This window comes from Poecile atricapillus, chromosome 3 (assembly GCF_030490865.1).
Source record: "Poecile atricapillus isolate bPoeAtr1 chromosome 3, bPoeAtr1.hap1, whole genome shotgun sequence".
In the NCBI taxonomy this organism is placed as follows: domain Eukaryota; kingdom Metazoa; phylum Chordata; class Aves; order Passeriformes; family Paridae; genus Poecile; species Poecile atricapillus.
In genome coordinates this window covers 69,733,228-69,757,551 of record NC_081251.1, presented here as the reverse complement: position 1 = coordinate 69,757,551, position 24,324 = coordinate 69,733,228, and the positions used below count along the sequence as shown (strand labels likewise).

General features: G+C 35.3%; 1 protein-coding gene across 4 annotated transcripts in view; it reads left to right on the top strand.

Annotated features, from left to right (window-relative positions):
• The window catches only part of RYR2 (ryanodine receptor 2), a 383,162-nt gene that overhangs the window by 100,823 nt on the left and 258,015 nt on the right, over nt 1–24,324 (top strand). For all 4 annotated transcript variants that reach the window (XM_058834705.1, XM_058834704.1, XM_058834703.1 and 1 more), the window contains exon 3: nt 15,867–15,971. In XM_058834705.1, coding sequence (XP_058690688.1) covers nt 15,867–15,971 — 105 coding nt within the window. The remainder of the gene's footprint in view (nt 1–15,866; nt 15,972–24,324) is intronic.

The following is a 24,324-nucleotide window of genomic DNA, read 5'->3' as shown; positions in this document are numbered from 1 at the left end:
CTCTGTATTATCAACCCCGTGTTCAGCACAAACCCAAAACACAGCCCTGTACCAGCCACTGGGCAGAAAATTGCCTCAGCCAAAACCAGCAGACCTGTAAATGTCCTTTTTGGCAATCGTCTGTAGGTAATTTTCTTTCATCATTTTTTGCTGTGCTTCTAAATTCATTCCTTGTGTGGAAGACCATCCCTTTTATCAAAACAGAGATTAACTTATCACAGTATAAGTTAGACCTATTTCTTTACATGTGAACGTTAGTTGTTGCTTTCTGTATATAAACAGAATATGAGGAAGTCCATTCATTAAAAGATTATGTTGTCTGCTGGTGAAGTAATTTTTCTTTTGACTTAAATAATGCATGGATTGCTGAAAAGCAAACAAGGTGGAGCTGTTTTTTAACAGCTTCTGAAAACTACTCCTTTCCATAGTGCAGAATGAAAAATACTCAGCTCTGGGTCAGTTACAAAGGTGGTATGGATCCCTTGTGAACCACAGCGCAGGAGAGCACTGAAAGCTGAGTTATGCTTTTCTAAATGGCATAAGGGTTTGGGGTTTTTTTCCTGTTTTTATGGCAGGTGGTAAATTAATTAATTTCATTATGTCCTGAGGTATGGACTTTGCATCATTAAAAAGTACTGATAAAAGCTATGTGTTGGGCTTTTTTCCCCTCTGGAAATCTCTGTAATTTTGACTTGAGAGAAGGGAGGATAATATAATGAGGGTTTTTGAAGGCCTAAAAAGGCCTCCCAAGTTGGTTTTTGTGGGTTTTTTTTTTCCCCCTTCAACTTCTTGAAGAATGCAGTGTGTGATCCTATGGTTTGAACTTTTTATACATAATAAGTTACAGTGCTGTGAGCAGAGTCCAGAAACTGATAATAATTCTATTTGTAAAGTTAAGGGGGTATTTCACATGGAAGTAATATTTTGATAACTTATTTTCCATTTTGCTTTTGAAGAGTCTCTTCTGTATCAGAGCAGAAAGGTTCTTCAGATTTGGTGCTGGACCTGGTGCAAGCCAGTTGGTTGGGAATTCTAACTCCATTATCCAGAGTATGTCAGTGATGCTCCATTGTTTGTTGGCCCCTAGATGCTACTGTTGCATAAAGGAGTAGAAAATAAAGCCTGATGGTAAGACTGACATACTGTGCTGACAAATACAAATAATTTGATTTTTATCTTTGCCCTTTTTTTGGTCAGATGAATTGGCAGGATCTGGATAGGTGGCTATGTTTGGCTAAGGGAAGAGGGGAATGGGGGAGGAGTGGAGAAGGGTATACCTGGCATAGACAAAGCTACATGAAAGTATGATTCTTTAGTATTTATGCAAGCTGTTTCCAAGCCAGCAGTCAAATTCTGCATGGATGTGTCTGGAGAAGGGTGTCATCCTGAATGGTGACATTGGCCTGAACTCCTGTACCCTGACTGCCTCTGGGAGAAAAACTCTTTTTTCTATTTGTCTTCCAGGGTGTAAGATCTGAAGGCAAGGGTTGCCTTCTTTTTTTCTCTTTTACAGCAAAAATATTCTCAGTGGCTAAGACAAATAATATGTCTCCAGAGAGACTGAGTCTGAAACTCTTTCTGAGAGCTGATAAACAGTATCTGCGTTGTGCACAGTTTTTGACTGTGTAAATCCAAATAGATAAAAAAAGCACATATGGATGCAAGTAGATGCTTTGTGAGCAGTTACTGACATAATGAAATAGTGAATTTTTAAAAAATTTATTCACTCTGAGAAATTAGATCAGTGTTTTTTGCTTGTGTTTACATTGGGTCATTCTGTGAATGTCATTTAGTAAGGTAGTTGGTTGGATTTTTTTTTTTCAATGTAATTTCTGTGGTTCATTTCTGTACATGTGTTTCCACCTTATCCTTTTAAAATAAGTCAAAAATTTTGTCAGGGCTTTGTAGCTGCACTTCTAGGTCCATTTTAAGTGCATTTGTGTCATGTTGCCAAAATGAATATTCCCATTTAATGGTAAAGATGGCACTGAATCTTATGTAATCTTATGTTCAGTGGACTCCATTTAGCAGGCTTTGACTAAAACTGTTGATTTTAATTATTTAAATTAAGAGAATTTATGAATAGTTACATATTACTTGGCCTACTTGACATACATAAATTAGACACAGGTAGATGAGGTCTTCATAGGTGTAGATCAGACAGGATTTTGTTCAGTGAGTCATTCTTTCCCAGTAAAATGCTCTGTAGGAGTAATGTAAATAAGGACAGGGTGTTCCACAACACTGTATGTAGTTTTATGCAGCACAGGATTTACAAATTTTTAAATATTATCTTTATTATTTATGTATATCCAATTCAGTTTTTACTTCTTGTAAGTATTGTATAAATTTTGAGCCCAAATGCAAATTGGTAGTTATATCTCTCAGACCTTATTGTGATCCTTGCACTTAGTCCCAGAAACCAACATAAATATTTGTTGAGATGGAAAGTGAATAATTTAAAATGAATGTTAAACATTTGGACTATGAAAAACACTGTCAGATCTCCATGGCTGTAAAGCAGCAACAGAAATGTGGCTTTATATCAGCTGAAAATTGTGGGCATTGTTCATAGGCATAAAAATATAGTTTAGTGTATTTGTACTATCTTCTGTAACTCAGATAGTTTTTAAAAGGGAAATAAAATGTGTGACATCAAGCAGGTCACCACAGACTAAATGGTGTAATAATAATAGATCCAATGTGTGAAACCTTACTATTTTCATTTTTCATTATATCTCCTGTTGAAGCAGATATTTGAAATTTTAAATTCACACAGGAATGGACTATTTCTGATCTTAAAGAAATACTTGTCATAAAAGCTAGTTTTGCCAGAGATATACATTGAGTTTTAGCTTAATAAGGCATTATTTGCTATAAAATACGAATTTAAAGCTCTTCCTGTCTCCAAAGTGAACAGTCATGAATGGGAAATCATGCTCACTTATTATTATTAAAAATAATACGTTTTTATAGGCCAGTTCTCTGGTCTATTTTGGGGATAACCCTGAATGCTTAATACTAGTTATTTAGAACCCATGGAGTTTTATTATAAGACTTTAAATGTGTTGTGTACTTGGTATTTTCTTGTCAAAATGTGTTTTACAAAAAATGTAACACTGTAATCGCTAAGGCACCCGGGGAAAAACCTCCAAAGGAAAGTTCTGAATTCCTAAATATGCTGGTAGAGTTCATGACATGTAACTTGAACATACAGTGACAAAAGCTGAAAGACAGAATCAAAATAATTTTGTAGGTGAGTTTAGTTGATGATAATACTCCAAGCAATGGTACTGAATGAAAGAATAGTACATGTATCAATGTATCATGTCTGCTGTCAACTAAACAATGCAAGAAAAATTTCAAAATCTCATTTTTTTAATATTAATGAATTGTTTCATGCTATTAGTAACATAAGCCATCCATTCAAGAAACTTAATCCAAAGTTATATAATTTATGAAATTTAATGAACAAAACATGAGTTGTAATTTCTCCAGTCAAATATGTGGTTTGCAACTTTCTTCATGATCCAAATATGTGTTAAAAACCAACAAACCCTAAATTTTTACAAACCCATATATGATGTGGCTGTTTAGGGTGTTTTTTCATGTTCGTTTTTGTAGGTTTTTTCTTGTATTGTTTTGTTATCGGTGTTTGTTTGTTTGTACTTGCGTGGCGTTTTTTGTAAAACAGATGGAGGAATTCCACTTCTGGTCTAAAATAAGTGAAGAAAAACCTGAAAAATCCCATTAAATCAATTTTCCTTTATAACTATATATCCCACTAACTGTTTAGGCATCTCATTACTTAAAGATTAAAAAGAAGCAGATATTATGATAAATAATATTGTCTGAGATATGGCTGTAACACAGTGATTGTATAAAGTCAGCTTTGTGTGGTGTACAGTCCTCTAATTGATTTTTTAAGTTTCTAGAGGATTCTAAAAACCTGCCAGTTTGCTGTGATTTATTTTCTGAGTCCTAATATTGTTAGTACAGTTTCTAGTAAAAAGGCAAGTTGCTATCATTTTATGTTTGGTTTATCTATTTGCATTTTGAACAGTCTGTTCAAAGCAGTGCCCTTATCCAAGCACACAGTTGATGGGTTTTGGTAGTTGGGTTTGTCTTTTCCCTGTTTAGCATACAAGTCTTGGGACTCCTTAATAATCTTGGGACTGTGTGTCAAGGATTGCAGTCAGGTTACTTGTCTTCACCAAATACACTAACTGTAATAAAATACAGTAAGAAAGTCCTTGAAAGATAAATAAGTGGTATACAGAGGAAATGCAAATTATTTTGAGGTAGAAGTTCTTATTTGGGTACATTCATGTCTGATGCAAGTTAGAGCTTCTGGCTTTTCAGTTCAAGCACAACCCCAGAAGCTTCAGGCTTGCTGCCTTGCCCTGGGAAACTGAACATCACAAGGTTACAAAGTTGGCATGTTCTGCCAAGTCCCCTGGAGCTCAGCATTTTAAATATTTTCTCTGAAGGGTTTAGGGTGAAATGTACTTCATTAGTACATGCAGAGTAGTTACAAAGCAGTCATTTGAATTTTAATTAAACTGATATATAGCTGCACATCTGAAACTGAAAAACATTCTTAAATCTGTGTTTCAAGCTAAGAACACATAAATGTATAAATGCTTATTTTTAAGCCTTTTAGATGAATGTTTGTCCAAAACAGCAGTTTCAAATTAGCTTTGTACCCCTTCTTAGCACTTCAATGCATGGTATTATTACTTTGTACTCAGTATTTTTAAGAACTAAATCTGGTCCAGCAGACTCCTATGAATAATCCTAGCCCAATGCGCTCTCAGAAATTAGGGCAAAGAAATGTGGCCTATTAATGAGTGAATCTGTGTTTATTTGCAGTATCTAATACTGATCATATATGAAACAAAATGGAAAAAAAGAGTATCCAGTATTTTTTGTTTATTTCTTAAGACTTTTTAAAACATAGACCTTTTGGGTTGTGATTTTCAAGATCTTACACTTTACCTCCTGGTTACTTCCCCTTGAAAAAAAAGGAAGATTATCTGTGCTTTTGTAGCAGCTGAGGGAATGCTTGTAAACTTGCTATCATAACAAGAGTATTTTCAACATTAAATTAAGAGTGTTAGTTTATAAATTGGATGAGAAAATTTGGGCAAGTGGAAATAGTTTTGAGTTTGAAGATGTATGCTTTGTGACCCTGTGTTTGAAACCAAAATGCAAGTTGTTCTAGTAACTTTCCTAGGGCTGACTGTTAGGTTACTGTATACAAATACAAGAAAAACTTTTTCTGGTTTCAAAAACAAAAGAACAGTTGCTTTATTTTGCGTTAAAAAAAACCAGGGGACAGATGGTAAAAAAAGTCATTATGCTCTTAAAGATTATGCATTAATGCCCAAGATCACAGTTCAGACTTTTTTTCCTGAGTGTTTAATTATTTTTGAATAATTGCTGAATGTTTGCCGTTTGTTTGAAAACAGATAATAGAGGTGGACATGCATATGTGAATAATGCTAATCAGCGTTTTTGAGCTTTAACACCTTCCAAATTCTCTGTTTCTTCCCTGCTGGATATAAAGAATGTACTTAGGAGCGGGAAGTTTTTCCATCTTACAGTTATTTGTGCTCTTGTCGTGACATATTTATGAAGATACCATCCACAACAACGTTGCCTATTCATGAGCTCTGACTTTTTACATGCGATTAAAAAAGAACAAGAAACCAATGTCACTGGGCTGATCAAACATCTGATACAATCTTCACTTAACAATACTGCAAACTCTACTTCTATCCCACATCTAAATGTCTTTTAATGATAACGGGGAGTTAGGAATTTCAGTTTTTCTTGATGTTTCTCTGGGTATTGACTAGTTATATTTGGACAGTACAATGTTTACAGCTGGCGATACAGCAACAATTGACAGAAATGGGAATCAAAATGAACAGTCGCTCAAATGGCTTTAGATAATGTTGGATGAATTAGTTTTGACACTTTAAGATGCTTTGAACAGCCAAGGTATGTATTGATCTTTAAAAGAAACAGCAGGGACAAGCTATTTCTATATGAAGGAAAATTGCAAAACTCTGTGACATTTTGATTACTGTGAGGGAAAGAGAAACAGGGCTAGCACAGGACTTGCATGAGCAGGTTGGACAGGGGTTCCAGAAAGCAAACAAATGTTCTGCTCAGTGCAATATGAAATATGAATCAACTTTCCAAGAAAGTATTTGAAAGCATTCTAATAAATTAGAAGGCCCTGTAATACAGAATTTTCTTTCTAGTGTATGTATGTTGACTGAGTTTTAGCAAATAAAAAGGCCTATAGAAATTGAGTCAAATTTCAGTAAGGTCTTATTTTTAAATAAGAAACATGCCTAGTTTGATTAAGTGTTGTAAAAATAAAGCTTAATAGGCTTTGAGTGCCATATTTGATATTTGATTTGGTCCGAAGTACACTAACAATAAATTAGGCCTCTTTGGGCTGATACATTTGAAAAAATGCATATAGATTAATGACTGTGTAAGTCTTCATTACCTCAAAGTGGCAAAATAATTACTTTTTATTTTGCATGCTTGTGGCTAATTTGTCATGGAGGTGATGCACATAACTGTCTGCATAATTCTTGCTAGGATTTTTTTGTGTCTATAGAAAAGCAGAATTTCTTAGAAGAAATAATTTAAAAGAATTTTGTTATTTTGAAGAACTTACAAGAATGTGGATTTCTTTTTGCCCTATTTTTTAGAAAATAAACCAATACCAGACATTTGAAAGGTTATTTTAAACCCCAGCATGGACAGGGACCTGAGTAGGCACCATCTTTACCTGGTTAGTTGAAAGTTGAGGTACTGGCAAATTAAGATTAGAACCATCTAGAAAAGTATATATGCTTGTGCCAAACAGAGTTCTGCAAAGGTCTGTAGCTATTAACTTATTATCTGATGTCAGAATGTGAGATTTTGAAAAGGAAGCTCTTGACTGTGCTAAAGGAGGAAACTCCAGGTTGGTCAATGATCTAAATGAATACCATAGTCTCATGTAGGGGTGATACCTATGAACTTGTTATATTTCCTCCTCATCATACTCCCCCATGAACATATATTCAAGGGTAGCAAGAAAAACTCCACAGGTTGTTTAGGTCCTTGAGACTGAGTTTACCATCTCTGAATTTTTAAGCCTCTTGCATTTTTGCCTCTTGCATAATTCACTTCTGAGGCAGGTGGGAAATGCGTGTGGGTATTTCTGTCTAGACAGTACTTTGTGGAAGCTTTTTGTTCTGTGTGTTACTGAATGATAAGCAAAGAATTATTTAAAGCAGCAGTTGGTTTTATCTTAACAGCTTAGTAGAAATATTTGGACACCGTAGACCAAGAAAGAACAACACTTGAATATTAACAACAAATTACTCTTGCAATTATTTTTTTGATTTTGTAGTTAATAGGGGTGTATACTAAAACAAGTGTTTATTTTTCACATCAAACAGTGGATGTTTAAATGTAGTGCCATGCCCAGGCAAGCAGGGGCTTTATATACTTAGACATGGATAGATTAGCCACAGTTTCTAGGTATACATAGTGAGCTTTTTTTTCAGACAAATATTTATGCCTGGAAGTATTATTGCACTTCTTATCAGCAGTGGAACCTTGTCAGTGTAAGTCCTTAAATCCCTGGAAAGTTTCCTGGCAGGCAGTCCTTGCTTTTAGGACTCTTCGAATTCTTCTGTCCCTGACCCAAATTATCTGCTAGAGTTTTTCTTGAATGACAAGAACTTCATTATTAAATACAGATTTTTATTTTTATTTTTTGTACTGAAAAACTTTCAACATAAGATTCTGATTGATTTGCTTTACATTACAGAGGTGGATGTATATATCTTTTAAGGTAATGTAATTTTTTAAAACATAATTTTAAACTGTCTTGCCCAGGAGGGAGCTGATGATGCATCTTCTTTCCTTCATTTAAGGGCAAGTCAGGCGTGACTCAGAGCATAAACTCCCAGGGCCCCATTCAACAATATTTGATTTTCTTAGGTACACAGGTTGAACACTGATTTCAGCAACATACAATGGAAAATATAATAGTTGAAAACTTACGACAAAATGCTTAAAAGTTAAAATTCAATGTCTGTTATGTTTTTGAGTCGATAATTTATGAGAAAAATAAGCAGACTTTACTTTTCTTAGACATAGTGTTTCATGTTTACTGCAACGTAGATAAATTGCCCATAAGAGTTGGTATTCTGGAAGGATTAGTGTTTGTGTTTATTTGGATGTCATTTTTATGTGTGAAAATTCTACTGTGAAGATTTCAGATATGGGATAAATTTAACAGTGAGAGAATTTCAGCCAATAATGGCCTATTAAATATTATGCAGAGGCAAGAAATTCCGCTGACACAGGTCAGGCCGTGTCACTTATTACAGGCATGAAATATCATGCGCATGTCTGCCCTATTTGTTTGATCCCGAAAGGTTAGAGGGTTGCTACTTAGAAATAAGATTGTTGTAATGTGGATGGTTTATATTAAATCTGGCCAGAGATTAGGAAGATTTTCCTTTTGGGTATCTGCTATGTTTTTCAGAGAGGGACAAAATAGTATTTTATAAAGGTGATCTTTCTGATGCTGCAAGAATCAAAGGGTAACTGCTTCCTTCCAGGTTCTAAAGCAACAGTACCTTCCCAACTGATAATATCAGAGATTTTTCCATTTCTCATTGCAGTAGCTACAAAGGCAACATAATCTCTAAAAATGAAAGGGAACATTAAAGTTTTGAATAATACACATAAGATTAGCATAATAAGATAGAATTTTCAGGATTAATATGAAGATAAACAAACCATGCTTTGTTAATTTGGACGTGTGCCTAGACCCTCTGTAGCACTGTTGATCTTACGAGTTTTTCTTATTTTATTAATCAGTGTGAAATTTTCCTAATTGCCTTAAAAATTAACACATTTTCACTGCATTAGGGTGATACACTATTAATTAATGTTCATCCAAGCTTCTGGCTGCAGCAGCAAATGTTGTGATGGGGGTTGAGCTGATTGACCAAATTTATCCATCAATGTTGCAGTGTAGTTGTATGGCTCCTTACCTCATATTACTTTTATCTGTCTCTAAGAGTTTTAAATTTTCAAAAAGGAGATAAAAAGGAAACAGATCTCAGTAATGTAGATACGTTAGATATGTAGATAAGGACTTATGTCCTTAGGTTAGAAAGAAGACTAGAGGGAAGAGATGGAGGATAAGAGGAAAAAGCCTCTTATCCATTTAAAGATGGAATGTATGCAGCCCTTAATCTATACAGAAAGTAAATACTGTACCAGGAATTACAGCTTCCAAGTGATTAAGATAGTCTGCTCTGTTAATAATGGCCTCAAGACCTTTGACAGATTTCAGGATCAAAGCTATTTCCAAAGAGCAAAAACTGAAAAATTGTAAGATGAAACTTTGAAACTGTTTTCAGCATAAAGGAAAATACTGTAATGTACTTAAGTAAGAGCATCTTAAGCAGAAGTAGTTTTCTTATGGATTTTTAAAGGAGATTGTGAGAAGGCAAAACTGCAAGAAGCTTTTTCCTTCTACACCTTCAAGTTTGTACAGATTGAGTTTCAGGCACACACAATTTTTTTTGCCTATGAGCTCTGCTGCACAGTGACCAGCAGATGACGTTTCACTGTCTAAAAACTAAAGTGGGGAAGGATTTTTGTCTTCACTGCTGTGCAGAGTCATGGAGGATAAAAACTAGTAACTCCTTGTAATCAGATGAGGACTACTGTCTGAATACTGGAAGAATGTTGGAAGTATGAACAGAAAGTATGCTCAGTGTGTCAAGGTTTTATCCACTGCTGGTTTTATCATATCTAATGCTTCACTTATGGGAGACTTCTGCACTTAGAGATCTGGACAAGATGGAGAAGCTTTAGATATGTGACCAGAGAGAGTATTTTTAAAAAAATTAAAACAGTGTCTTGTTTAGGTCAGATTAACAAGGAGATCACCATAGGCAACCAACACAATTCAAGAGAACCACTGAGGACATGGAGCTGGCTTGTGTTTTAAGGTTTGAAAAGGGAATGATTGCAATGTATTTGTGTCTGACCTTAGTTCCACCACTAACTGGTTTTCCCTGTGTTTGTCTCCTTTTTCCTTTTTTTTTTTTTTTTTTTTCCAATTCTAGATCTTGCTCTGATTTTATCCTCCTGTCAGTTTCTTTTATCTCCTGGAACAGTTTTCCTGTGGAAAAAGGACTCTCTTGAGCTTTCAAATGTTAACAAGAAACTTTACACTATGTGAAAATGACATTTTTCAGGAATTAGAACATGTTAGGATTTTTGAAGTTTTTCCTACAAAAAGTGAAAAGCTACTTGTGACAAAAAGCCACTCCCTTGTTAAACTGCTCTTCCAGAAACGCGAGGGCATTACAAGTTTTAGGTATAGTAACATAAAAAGTTTTGAATGCTGAGAATTTCTCTGCTTTTGAGGGAAACAATTGCTTGGGATGGAATGTCCTATAAAATACAGAAAGTGATGTTTTCAGACTGAAATAGTCAGCTGATAGCAAACTTCGTGTAGGAGGTGTCCAGGCAATCTTCACAGTCTGCCCATGGTAAACACATGGGAGCTTGACACTTTCCTGGAGGAATTCCAGGGAGAGGACATTGTTACTTGACACTCCTCTCTACAGAACGGAATCTGTAAGGCTCATAATTCATCCTCTGTCTTTTCTGCTTTGGGATTTGATGAATATGGTTCATTCTCTTTGCCTGACGGACTTGTTGTCAGACACATATATTTCTGTACTGGGTCCATTGTTTTGATGACAAGCTTGAAAAAAGGGAAAGCTAGGCCTTCTGTGTAGAGTCCTAGAAATAGAAGTTTTCTCTTGGTAATAGTGAGTGTGTTTCATCACTGTCACCAGACAGAATTTCATTTAAATAGAAAGGGCTGCCAGAAAGACAGAGATGTATAAATTTAAACGTAACTTGAAAATAGCTGATGGGTTCAGTTTCTTTCAGGCTACTCCCACAAATTGGACTACAGATATTTTGCTTAAATTCTGTACTAAAATTAATTTTCTAAGTCCTCCTACTTGGATTCTCAAAGTTAGGCATCTGTAGGCATCTAGTAAATGTGCTAGCATTAAAAAAAGTTATGAACACCCACATCTCACTTTTTACATCAGGCTGCTTAATTAGGTGCTTGTTTAGGCACTACAGTGTGAATAGTCTGTATATGGTTAAAAACTAAAATACCTGCAAGTCCACTTAATTGAGAATTTGGCTAGAAGAATAACAAAAAAATTAGGAAAATAACTAAGAAGCTTGCAAAAATCTAGGAAGAGAAGTAAAACTGAGATAAAGCTGCTTATTCTTAGAGAGAGAATGTTGTTTGCTGATGCAATTTATTATCCTTCAGTCTTGTACTAATAATTTATGAGAGGCAGATAATGTTCAGTTTACATTCACAAGATTATACGCAACATATTATATGAGCAGGTTGTACATTACAGTGGCTTGTTAACACTGTGTGATTGTCAGAGTAATGACAAAAACAGAGTTTTGCATCTCAGCCTCTTGCTTTCATTGGACTGTGTAAACAGAAATTCTCTAGAAAATGAAATTGAGCATAATGATTACATCCAGTACCCATGATTCACCTGTGGGTTGGAATACAGTTAGGGTTATTTTTACATATATTTCAAAAGCTTTACTCAAAACACCTTTTTAATAAAGGGTATGATTATCTAATTTGCAAATCTGCCTCCCACAGAGTAAAGTGTAGTTTAATATGCAAATATTACTACAGAAAACTAGTGTACACAATAAATGTAGTTTAAAATAACAGGAAGCATAAGGGATCCACCAGTTTTCTAAATAATCCAGTAACTACTTCAGTAATGGATATGCCTTAAAAATTCCAGATGACCGTTACATTTATTTTAACTTGTTTAATTTTGCTGATTGGAGTCTTACAAGCCATGATGAAGGAACAATAGAAAAACTTAATAATTTATTGTTTTTCTCCTAGACGTACTGAATCTCCTTTTGAAATGCAATATACGATTTCTATTTATTTGTGTAATAACTTTTTAAAAATCAAACTGCTTGCATAGAGGGCTGTAATTATGACTTAGTAGATTTTCTAGGAAGAAAAATTGACAAGAGGGCAAATCTAAATATGAACTGGCAGCCAAATCAGTAATGCTTTAATTAATACTCAGATAAACTGGAGTTACTACTATTCTGAGTAGTATATTTTATATTCAAACTCACTAAAGTACGATTTTACAAATGTGTCAGAAATAAGCTGAAAATAAATTGCATTGCATACTGCCATTCCTTATCAGATTTTTCCACTGATCATATGAACTGAAGTTATACAGATTCCCTGGATTGTCCAACATTGTACGCTCTATCACAGAACAAACCAGCCTCCCTCTTTGGAATATAAATTAATTTGCTATGTCTTCATTTAAAAAGTTACTGCAGAAAATATATATATGATGAAAATTGGTGGAAAAGAAGGTTGAAGATTGCCAATATGGTTATTTATATCTGATGAGACCTCTGCTTTTGAGATGATGAGTTTTTGGGGTTGTAGTTTGTGTTCTGTTATCAAAATAGAGATGTATTATTACCATTTAATTAGTTAAACCTGATAGTTTTGGTGTTTATTAAAAGTGCATTGGTGGGTTGTTAGACATGTAGCAAAATATTTGCTTTAAAATTATTTATTATTTAATAGTGTGTTCATAATCTAGCACAGCAGTCACTGAAATAAATACCTGCCAACACATTTCACCTGTCCTGAAAAAAACCTGATGTTGAAAACTAATTGCTGCAGGTTTTCCTTGCAGCCACTAGAATATGCAGTTGTTCTCCAGGCTGGGTACTAAAATCTATGTACTTTGTATAAAGATATCTTTCAGTAGAGAATGTTAGGCTGCCATAGAACACCTTTATTTTTCATACACCATCATCTGTCTGTGTGTGAGATAATATGAGAGACAATAAGGTAGATAGTCAGAGGTCTGGCAAAGACTCTGTTTTTCTTTCCTCATTTTTATTTTATGCTTTGAAGAGATGGAGAAGACACTGTGAATAATTTTTGTTATACTTAAGTGGGAGTTTTAAAATTACTTGGATTTATTATTTTTGGAGGAGCTATTCAAGAGAGGAACCTTCAGTCTGTGTCTAAGGCCCAAAGCCTCATCCTTTAAATCCTCAGTGTTAAAAGCATCAGCACTGATATAAAGTGCGTAGGGATGAGCAGAGCTGTACCTGAGGTAAATACATTGGCAGGTCTGCATCTGCCCCATGTTCTTCCATGCTTTGATTGTTGTACGTGCTGGGAGTGATGCAGTCATGCTCGTTGGATCTTCAGTAGAGCAGAGCTGGGTGAGGAGCTGCCAGAGAGAAAGGTCTAATTCACATCTCACTGCAAGCATCAGTAGGTGCATCTTTCCTCAACCCTTAAGGGAAGAACATTTCTCCCTGAGGGCCACCAAGTACCCAGGCATTCATGCAACGAAGATGAAGTGGGATAATGTGCTCTTCCTTTTGCCTCATGAAAAAAACCCTGGCTCTAACATTTTGCTAGACTGTAAGAACACAGTACTTTCACTTAATTAAATCAAAATTATCTCATACAATTCTCCTTTTTCACTCCCTAGAAGCAAAAAGTGTGCCTTACTCACCTGCAATGAGAACAGCTAAAAAATGTTCATTGGGACTTCATACTTCATTTTTAATGGGTAGGAAAGGAAGTGCTCATGGCTGTCTTGAAGATAAGGGAGAATGAAATGGATGGAGAAGGGTCCTAGTTATGTTGGTTTGATCAGTGTTTGGAATGATGCAGGATTTTTGGTATTGGAAAGTATATTACCTGTGGGGTAGGTTCAATAGTAAAAAAATTGATGTCTCCAAAATTGTATGTGTGAGACATGTTCTGCTAGCAAAAATGCTGCTTTAAATAACAGTAATAACAATGGGAATATTGTTAAGGAGACTTTGCTTACAGACGCAGAAAAGGTAGCCTTGGCCCATTTCTGAGCACAGTATACGGAACATTTTTTCTCTTTTGTTGTACTCTTGTTTGTCAGCCTTCACTGGACAGAATGGAGGGTGAGGTGCACTGTCAGGCTGTGAGGCTTTCTAGGCTATAAAACTCCCCTTATATTAACTGAGTAGAAGCAGCACCTTGCAGCCTGAGGTCTTTGAGTGCTCTCTTTCCTACTTTGTAACACAAGGGCTTGGCATAGTACTTACATTACAAGGCTGCTCTGAAGACAATCTAATTGGTTGTTTGTTGGCCTAGTCTTAGCATGAAAAGGACTGTTGTAGTGTCTGACTAGCTATGAGAAACTGACAAATAATTAGAGACCTTATACTGAAGGAGTTGGCTGAAAAATATTCCATGCCTAAGTATCATTGCATAAGTCAGTCAAAACCCATTGCAAAAGAAGATGCTATTAAAACCTTTCTCATCTGGCTAAAACTTAAATTTAAAGTACAATTTTCCATTAATTTCATTTTTCATTAATGAAATATAAGTATTGGAAAATAATGAAAGATCTATTACATATTAGACCTAAATTGCTGTATTTAGTAGGAATGAACCACAATATAATAAGCTTGTAAGAGTGTGAGATATTCTGAGTAAACTAATTTTTGGAGGAAAAAAAAAAAAGATTTTGGAACTACCTTAAGAGGCCTTGGAAGTCGCCTCTTCACTTTGTATACAATGTACACTTTGAGTATATGTGCAATTTTACGGCTTTAGCAGCAGAAGCATTCATTGTGTAAAAAACTGAATTCCAACAGTCAATAAAAGTGTTCCTAAACTAAAATATGCAACTAACATGAAAAGAAAATAAAGAAGGAATATGAAGGAATTTCTGGAGGCAAGTAAAGGTGTGTAGGAGTTGCATGTTCTATTAACAGAAGAAAAGATCCCCACATAAAATCTAATTTTACTTTGCTACTTTGTAACTTAGGCATTGCTGTTACAAACCTTTTTCAATTTTATATGAATTTTTATGATAGTCTGGAAAACTAACTTTTTGATAGTTCAATGATATTTTTTTCAAGCATGACAAGTTAAATAATAATTTTTGGAAGATTCTTCAGTTTTATCCCAGTTAGAGCAGCTTGTGGTGAAGTATAGCGCTGTGCAAGGCTGTAAAGCTGCTGGCTTAGCCTTGATACTCGGTGTCCAGTATTTCTGCTATGAAAATTCATCTCCACCTTCACGATAAGGATGAGGTCTGGCTAAATATCAGTAGTCTAAAGACTGAATTTGGTGTTCCTCACAGTCTGAGCCTAATGTCTGGGACATATGTTCCATGTGCTAATGTCTAAGCAGACCTGTCATTACTTTGCTTAGGAGCCTTTCCACTCCCAATTTTATTCTCAGATTTTCTTTGTACACTTTGCATTGCTGCTCCCATTCTGTTCAAGGAGCACATCCAAGAAGAGTCTGCCTCTATTCCCCTGTAATCAACGTTAGATTTTTTAAAGAGAATCGCAAGATCCCTCTCCTCTTCTCCACAGATACAGGGGGAGTGCACTAGCCCTGACATTTATGGCAACCCTCTGCTGAACTTGATGAAATTCATTGATTTCTTCTTTTATTGAGAGTTTCTTTCTTTTCTAGAGGGGACCCCAGGTATCAGCTTGCACATGCTGAGCAGAGCCCTGCTTCCCTTTACTGGCTAAAACTTAACTGCTGCAGCCCAGTATGTGGCTGGATTTCATAGCCTGAGAGATGAACTAGATCTTTCTGATCCATGGATAGTGAGGAAAAATAGAGCCACTGGAAGGTGCCACTCAGGAAATGTGTTACTGATGTGATCTCATGGCTCTCTTTTACCTAGAATGTTCCACCTGATTTGTCCATCTGCACCTTTGTGCTGGAGCAGTCTCTGTCAGTACGAGCCCTCCAGGAAATGCTGGCTAACACAGAAGAAAAAGCAGAAGGGGTAAGTTATTAAATATTCACCTTTCTTCATCTTGCAAAATAGCACTTTATTCCTATGGTACCGCAGGTTTCATGACTGTCACGTGCTTATAGCATGGTTGTATTGAATTTTCCTCCTTTGCTACAGGAATGTTTTTTTGGAAATTGTAAGCACTTGCAGTGTCCACTGAAGCTTGCCAGAGTTGTAAATTCACAATTTCAATGTGCTATGAGTCAGTCCAGAGTTACAAGGGTGTTTTAATTCGAGACTCTCATAATGTGTCATGTAAAGCTTGATCACTTGCTCTGACCAAATAAGCTTTCTGAGCATTCCTGACTATATTGGGTGAGACTGTAAAAAGGTCTTAAAATGACTTGGATATATGCTGTTTGTGTCTGGAAATAATGAAGCTGTTGTGTGTGCCCTGAGCTAAAACATGCTGTAACAGACCTTTAGGCTAATGATAAAATATTATTGAGCCTTGGTGGACAAGAAATAGCAGTCTGGAAGATGAAGGATTATTCCTAATAGGAATTACTTAATTTTTTTATTAGAAAGTAGTTATTTACAGATAAATCATAGTAGTGTAATTAATGTTCCCTGCAGTGCAATTGATTTGATTTTTTATGCTGTAATTGAATGTTCCATATATATGTTATAGTGTTTGTTTGAATGCTGTGCTCTAGCTCAAATCCTGTAGATTTTTGAGGAAGAGTGGCTGTAGGCATAGGAGTTAAACAGGCAAAAGAGAAAGAGGTGTTAATCATAAGGTGTTAATCATCTCTCAAGAAAGCTGGCAGGAGATAAGCATGCCTCTGATATTTATGGGGATGCCTCAGGCATCTAAAGTAATACAGAGTAGTCAGTCCCATGAAATGCCAGACTGAAACTGGTATTTGGGAAATGAAGTCTGGGAGCAGTCCCATGGATGATCCAGAGTGTGTTCTGCCAGTGAGAATTTGTTCCAAGAGAATGAAAAGCATATCTGAGAGAAGATGTGGTACCAGAGTAAGAGGAGATGTACTTTTAAACCCTTCTTCCCTGTGTGAATATTGAAACCAAGAGCAAGCAATTCACAAGGAGAAAAATAAACAAACAGGCATGTGTTCTTTTGACATAATGTCAAAAATCACAGTCCAAACCCAAGGATGGATAGTGATAACTGTGTATAGCCACATGTGTGAAGTAGTCCAAACCCAAGGATGGATAGTGATAACTGTGTATAGCCACATGTGTGAAGTAGAAAGAAGTTTTCTTTCTGTTTATTCCCAACAGATGTGAGCAGGAGCATGAACTAAAGTGTAGAGGAACATGTAATAAAGCAGTGCTATAGGGCAGAATGCAGCGAATGAAAAATCAATTTTTGAATATAAAGTATTGAAACTTCTCTTTAAATCATAATATCAACTTGCAGATTTTCTGTCTTTAGCAGAGTGCTGGGGCCAGGTGTTAAAAAAATACTTGTTTTTAATGCAGAGATCACACCCAGAGAACACTGGAGAGTGAACGAACCTCTCTGCAGAATGATTAAAAAATGTGAGCTTGGTTATTCTGCTGGGAACAGGACAGACTTAAGAGAGCTTTGTAGGTGTCTTAGGTGGAATTTTTGCACGAGTTTTGGCTATTTTCTGCACTAGATGTAAGTAGGAAAAGATTTTTGTAGGACACACTGACAGATGAGACATACCATGTTTGGTGGTAATCTGGTATTTTCTGGAAACAATTACTGTTGTTTTCTGTGCATAACCATGAAGGTCAGAGTAGGTCAGAGTTCTGGACACACCCATGCCTAAATAAGGCAGCTGCACTGGGCTACAGTGCTCTGTACTCAAAGGCCTTCTGAGATGTGCACAGGACAGATAAAGCAAAGTTCTGAGTGTGGTCATTATGTGGCTCTTGGCTGTTTACACAGTAGTTTACTGTGCTCTCAGCACCTGTTAAATGCCGAAGTGGTAGAAGATACAGAGCTACAGCTATACCAACACAGAGAGATTGTAATCAGTAAATCATAAATATTTCCACTGCAAATTTTGATGGCTTCTGTAAAAATGCATTAGGAATCTGCTTGTGTCTCTTGCATATTAATATATTGATATTAGAACAATCTTGAAAATAATGCTTTGAAGATGAACACAATGTCATATTATTGTCAATGACAATATTTTTAGTAAGTCTCTGAAAGTCGAGTGATGATGATACTAAAATGACAAAATATGTACTTGCTGGTGAATTAATAGAACTGACTTCTGGTATCTTTTGTAGTTTCTACGAAAAATATACAAATTTGCCATTTATGTTTGTATATCATAGGGCATATTATATAGGCAGATTTATATTTGTTTGAAGTAGCTGTTAGAAGAAGTTTTAAGATACGAGGTAATTTGTCTTACCTGAAGCACTACTATCTTCCTGGAGAAGCATCAATTATTTTTATTAAAATAAGAGTGTTTCATTTCATTTAGGAGAAGTATAGCAATTTTTTGAGAAATTGTTGCTATGAACTGCTTTCAGCATGACCTCAGTTTTCTAGTGGAAAGAATCCTACAAAGGGAGGTCTTTTCAGTCCTCAGTTACTTTTTATTACATTAGAAATCATTGAGATGCTGTGCTTATAAGTGGTCTCCTTGTGCTGATTTGCCTTTTGTGTTGTGTAATCTCTTGAATGCTATGTTTATATAATAGGTATTCTTGTTATATAACAGGTAAGTTAGCACTAATGTAATGGTTGAGTAATATGAACAAAATCTCATGCTCACTTGAGTCAGAGCAATAAGCAGCTTTCTTGTGCCTAGGAAAGAATAACTGGGTGCACTTACTGGATTTACTTCTAATTCTCAATTAGTATGCGTTATATGTGCAAGATTACCTCTGCAAAAATTACCTCTGCAATCCATTTTTAGTGCAAGAATCCCAAAATGAGAATTTCCATACTTTGTGAGATCAGTGATCCATCTGAGTATACCTACTTGATTCTTCTGAACCAGATAAATGCTAGAATCAAAGGCAACAGTGGAAAATGACTGAAATTTCCTAAGAAAAAATGTGTGTAGTGATCTGTTTCTTCTAGGCACTGAGTAGTTATTTTGTGCTCTAAGGTTTCATCATTTCCCTGTAAAATACTATGCTTAGCTCTGACAATTTATTAAAACACTGACATTCATAGCTTGACTGAATGGTTTTGGTTTCAAAAATAAAACCACAACCATGTTTATTTGCTTAGGTATCATTATTTGCACTTTTCATTTTAAACAGGTAAATTTTTTTTATTATTTTTATTTTGCTGAAGTCTGGAGTGCTATATGCATGTACCACTTTCATCAGTTCATCTGCAGGAAAGAAACAAAAACCAACAAACCAGAAATAGATAAGGAAAAATGGAGAAATCTTGTGGAGAAGGAATAGTAAATTATTACATAATGAGAAGTATCATCACATAGTCTGTCTGGGCTGTTGTGTGTCAGGCAAGCAGAATTACAGGTGCACTGTCCTACACATGGGTGACCTACAGCCTAGGTATTATTTTGTAATCATTTTGGCTCAGTTTTTAAGCGTAACTTTTTATTATTAGAAAAGCAGATGTAAGATGGAAATTACGTATTTATAAAACATTTAAGACCATGAAAAGAATTGAGGCTGTTCTTGGCCTGTTTCTTATTTCCAGTGAACCTTCTCTGGACCCAAGTGCCTTGTATTTCACTGAAGCAGTTGGAATGATCCTGAGGAGGCAAATCCATAGCTTCTGGAGTAATTTAATAATTCCTAAGAATGGTCATTGCAACCTGTTGGAACTGTATTTTGCTGTTTTGCTTCTGATTCTTTTTCCTCTGATTATCTTTTTGGGTAGTTTGATTTTTTTTTCCTTTTTTAAAATATTTTAATATATTTTAAATCACATCTTCCTTTCCTACATTCAAGACCTCTATCATCTAGTACTTTCTTCTTGTAAAAGTGATTAAATGCCATAATCAAACCAGTTCCTGGAGATTTTCTCTTATTTTCTTAGGAAACGGAGCCTGGCCATCTATCCATTAGTGCTCTTGAATTCAGTAACTCCTGCGTTTTCTGGACAACATGAACAATATTAGAAACAGGGTTAGATGGATCTTCTAGATATGATGGATTTTGGGTAGGAGAAAGGGATCTAACTTTTTTCCTATAAAAAAGGAAAGGATGGCAAAGTTTTCTGTTTTCCATTGACATCAACTGTTCTTGTGCTATTGCACCTTCCGCACAGCTTTCTTTCCCTGAGAAAAGGTGTCACAAGGACATGGGAAGGAAGTTGGCAGGTGTCAGGTGTGAGGTAGGGATTTATAATTTTGTGTTTTCTTTTAGTTCTGAGGTTTAAATGTTTTTTCATAAAAGTTAAACAACAGACCTGTACATTGTATGCTTATTACCAGTCTCACCTTTTATGACAAAGAAAATTATTTCCTTTTGTCCTGCTGTATACTCAGTAGAAAAATGTATCCAGAAGAAAAGGTATCCACACATATTTGACATGAGAGATTGTCAGGTATTTTCTTAGTGGGTTAATTTTCTTATTTAGATTTTGTCTGAAAGGTTTTTCTTTTTAAATAATCCTCAAGCAAACATACTGTATGAAAAATAGGTATTAAGATAAAAATTTGCCAAGAGGGTGGACAAATTACAATTAAGTGTAAGGTAACTTTCATAAAGCCCATTGCTTCTATTATTTGAACTATATTTCAGAGGGTTTTTCATATGATTCAGTATGAATTATTTTTTTTCTAGTGGGAGAATCTGAGTATTCCAAACACCACTACTCTCTATTTATATAAAAAAGGACTAGTTTGAACTTTCACTCTATTCTAATGCTTTTGTTACTTCAAAGAGATAAAAAACAGTTTTGGGCACAGTGACTAGGTACAGGAAATTAAATTAGCTTGGCATTTAAGAGGAGACATTTTCCTGTAAGTGGACAAGCACAAAATCATCTATCGTCTGTGTTGGCTGGAACAAAAAATAAATGCTTGTTATTCCCTGAGTTAAACTTGCTTTGCCTGCATTTTTTGAAATATATCCAACAGTCTCATTATATATATATATATACATACACATATATATAAATCATATAAATATATAAATTATATAAATATATATATAAATACAATGTACTATTTTTCCACCTTGATACATCTTTTATAGTCCTTCATGATAATTGTAATAAATGAGACCACTGAAATTTGAATATTCTGGATATTTTACATGCCATGCCTGATGAATAGACTATATACATATGTGTGTATTTATATATGACACATAAGAATACAGGTGTATGTGACTTGCTTTCACATGCCGGCGTGGTGTACATCTGTGTGCGGATGGGAGATCCTGTATCCCAAACAGAGAATTGTTCTTAACTGCTCCATCCCATTGGAGTGATTGAGAACTCTATTAATAAATTGTCTTTTACAGCAGCTTTAATTAGTTTCTGTCAGTAGTGGTAAAACATTCTCTTCACTCTGGTCTACCAGAAGACTGGTGAGTGCCAAACCATTCCAATTCTGTTGTACCATACATCCACAGGAAAGTCTCCTATCGTTGGGAGGGTGTAGAGCTGAGAGAGGTTTATTTTTGTGAGAGCTTCTGGAGCTGCTGTTTGTCGATCTGTGTTTTGTTCTGCCAACACAAGGTGTATTCATGGGCTTTTTTTTGTTCAGGTATATACAAGAATATGAGACTCCTGTAGGTTTTTTTGTTTGCTAGTTTTTGGTTTTTTCCAATCTTATCAGTGAAGTGTTTGGAACATTCAATTCCTTTGCTAATGGCTAGGCTTCATGCTACATGAACTGCTCGCTAGTAAAATCATCTGCACTTGGAGTGTATTGTGTTTCCTTTGGAATTGTGTTTTAATGACTCTGGGAGGACAGATGCACAAACTCACTTATCCTCAATGGAACCCAATGGATTTCTCTCAGCTGCTTTTGTGTCCTTTCACTTCAAGTGCAAGCTTTTTGATTGCTTACTAGAAAAAATGTAGTAGTGACATAAGAAAGGATTTCTTTGCATGTCAATTGTAGCAAGAAGGTGAATGTGTAAGTAGTTACAATTTCTGTTTTGAATGTCATAATAAACTAGGAACTAGAATACATTGGGGGAGTGTAGGACTCTCTAGAATTTATATTGAAATGATTTTAAGTGTTTATTCAGAAAATCACACTGAATTTGATTCTTTTTTTTTCTGACAAAACTTGAAGTTTTTTTTTTTTTTTTTTTGGCTATTTTTCTTTCTAGACTTCATTATACAGGGGGAAAAAAATTGGCTCTCAGTTGCCTTAGTATGCTTGAAATTCGTTTACTTTTAGGTAAAATGAAATGTAAGGTTAAATCTCTTTTTAATTTCCTGCAAATTCATCTTAGTTGCTACATTATCTACTGAACACTTCAGTGTGCAGTTTGCTACATTTTCCCCAATATTTATTTGCCCAGCAAGTGTCCTATTCTAATACTGTATGCCATGAAGATCTGCTGTGCTTGGAAGCTCTATCCTGCCCTCCTGGTTAATAATGAAGATGTGAAACTCTGTCCATGCCACTATCAACTCCTGAGGGCTGGCCTTCCATAGAGCTGGAGGTTCAGAGCTGGAAGCAAACCTCTTTCTGTTTGATACTTTTGGGTGTTCTACTAACCCATCTGAAGAAGAACATTGGTCATGGAAGGAAAAATCTGATTGTGGAATGATCTTCTTGGAATACTCAGGCACAGCTGCAGTTGAGCTTAGGGAGAACTGTAGCCAATTCAATTTTGCCATTGAAGCAGAATGGAAAAGTGAGAATTAAAACAAGAATTGGTTCAGATCCCATGGTCCTAAGAAACAAACAGAGAATAGTTGGACAAAAAGTTCCTGACTATAAGCAATGTAGAAGTCACTGAAACCAGCACTTTTATGTTTTGAGCTGCCATGAGCATGGCTGAGAAACACTGGCAGAGAGATTAGAATGAGGAACTCAAGGTGCACTGTGTGCTTTTTTACCTTGGATGAAAAAAGGAGAGGATTGATTGTTTTTATGCCTTTTACCTGTCAATCCTATAGGCATTATCCTTGTGCAATCTATAGGCTATAGCTTGTTAAAATAAAGTATGGCAACATAGCGATGCTTTTCAGTAAAGATTCCCTGTTAGGTCCTGAAAGAGCTTGGGGTTTTTTAAATGAAATTTAAGCACAGCAAAATTGAAAATGATACAGTTAAATTTGTCTTTAGAGCCAAATTTTTTAATTTTTTAAAATTTTTTTTATCAGGGGTTGGAATTGATGTACTAAAGGCTATTTATGCAAAATGATGAGAAGATAAACCCCACCAAATCCTCACATTCACATGCTGTCCTAGAATGTTGAAGAGTCTCAGTTTTGCTGCTCAATCCTATGTAAAGCTGAGATAGTCTCCATTTTCTTAATGCTGCCAGATGTCTTGACAAAGCTAGTAACACAGAGTTTTTAAACCAGGCCAGTGTTGATAAGCAGTTGGAATCAATAAGCTACGCGATGATTACTGCTTGTATTTTTTTCTGATTTTGTTTGTCTTCATACCTCAAGACTGATTTATGCATGCATTGAGGCTGATGAAAGCTTCAAATAAAATAATATTAGAAATCGGGTCCTAAGAATCTCAGACTACCCTCTCTGCTTTGTGTATAACATTGATTTTAGTGGATTCTTTAAATCTGTTATGTCATCTGGGGTACTGTGAAAACAGAATTAATATTTGTGAGGTTAGCTTTACAGTAGTGAATATCATAAAATGGATAGTATTTAATTGTCATGTCTTTAGAAGACTTTTTTTATTAATATTTATTACAATGGTTGCACAACAAGCTGGAACAAAACAAAACAGTAAATGACCACACTCTCATCTATGTGTTGCATGAGGCAGATTTGATGTTGAAAAGGTTATGGACATGTGAAAGGCTGCATCATAAAACAGTGACATTTTTCTGTTTGCCTTACAATTGTTACCTTTTTTTTTGTAAAGTTAACATAATTTTTTGAAAACACGAAAACCTTATACTTTAGCTTAGTCAAAAGTGTTTTGAGATATTAAATTGTTCCTGATTATATATGATCCTTGTCTGCTACAATTCTACTACTACTGGTTGTACAAATTGAAGTTTTGCATTAATCTCATAACTTTATATTAAGCTGAGGCAAGGCCTGGATAAAATGATACTCAAGCATTGTATTCTCTTCTTTTGCAATGTGCACAGCTGTAAGATGAATTATTTGTAGAGCACAAGACCTTAAATTAAACAAAACATAACTTTTACTTTGGTCCAGTTATATTGAGATTTGAGGTAATAATTATCCAATGTTTTTAAACAGACTGCTTATACTCAATAAATACCTCATATATGAAAA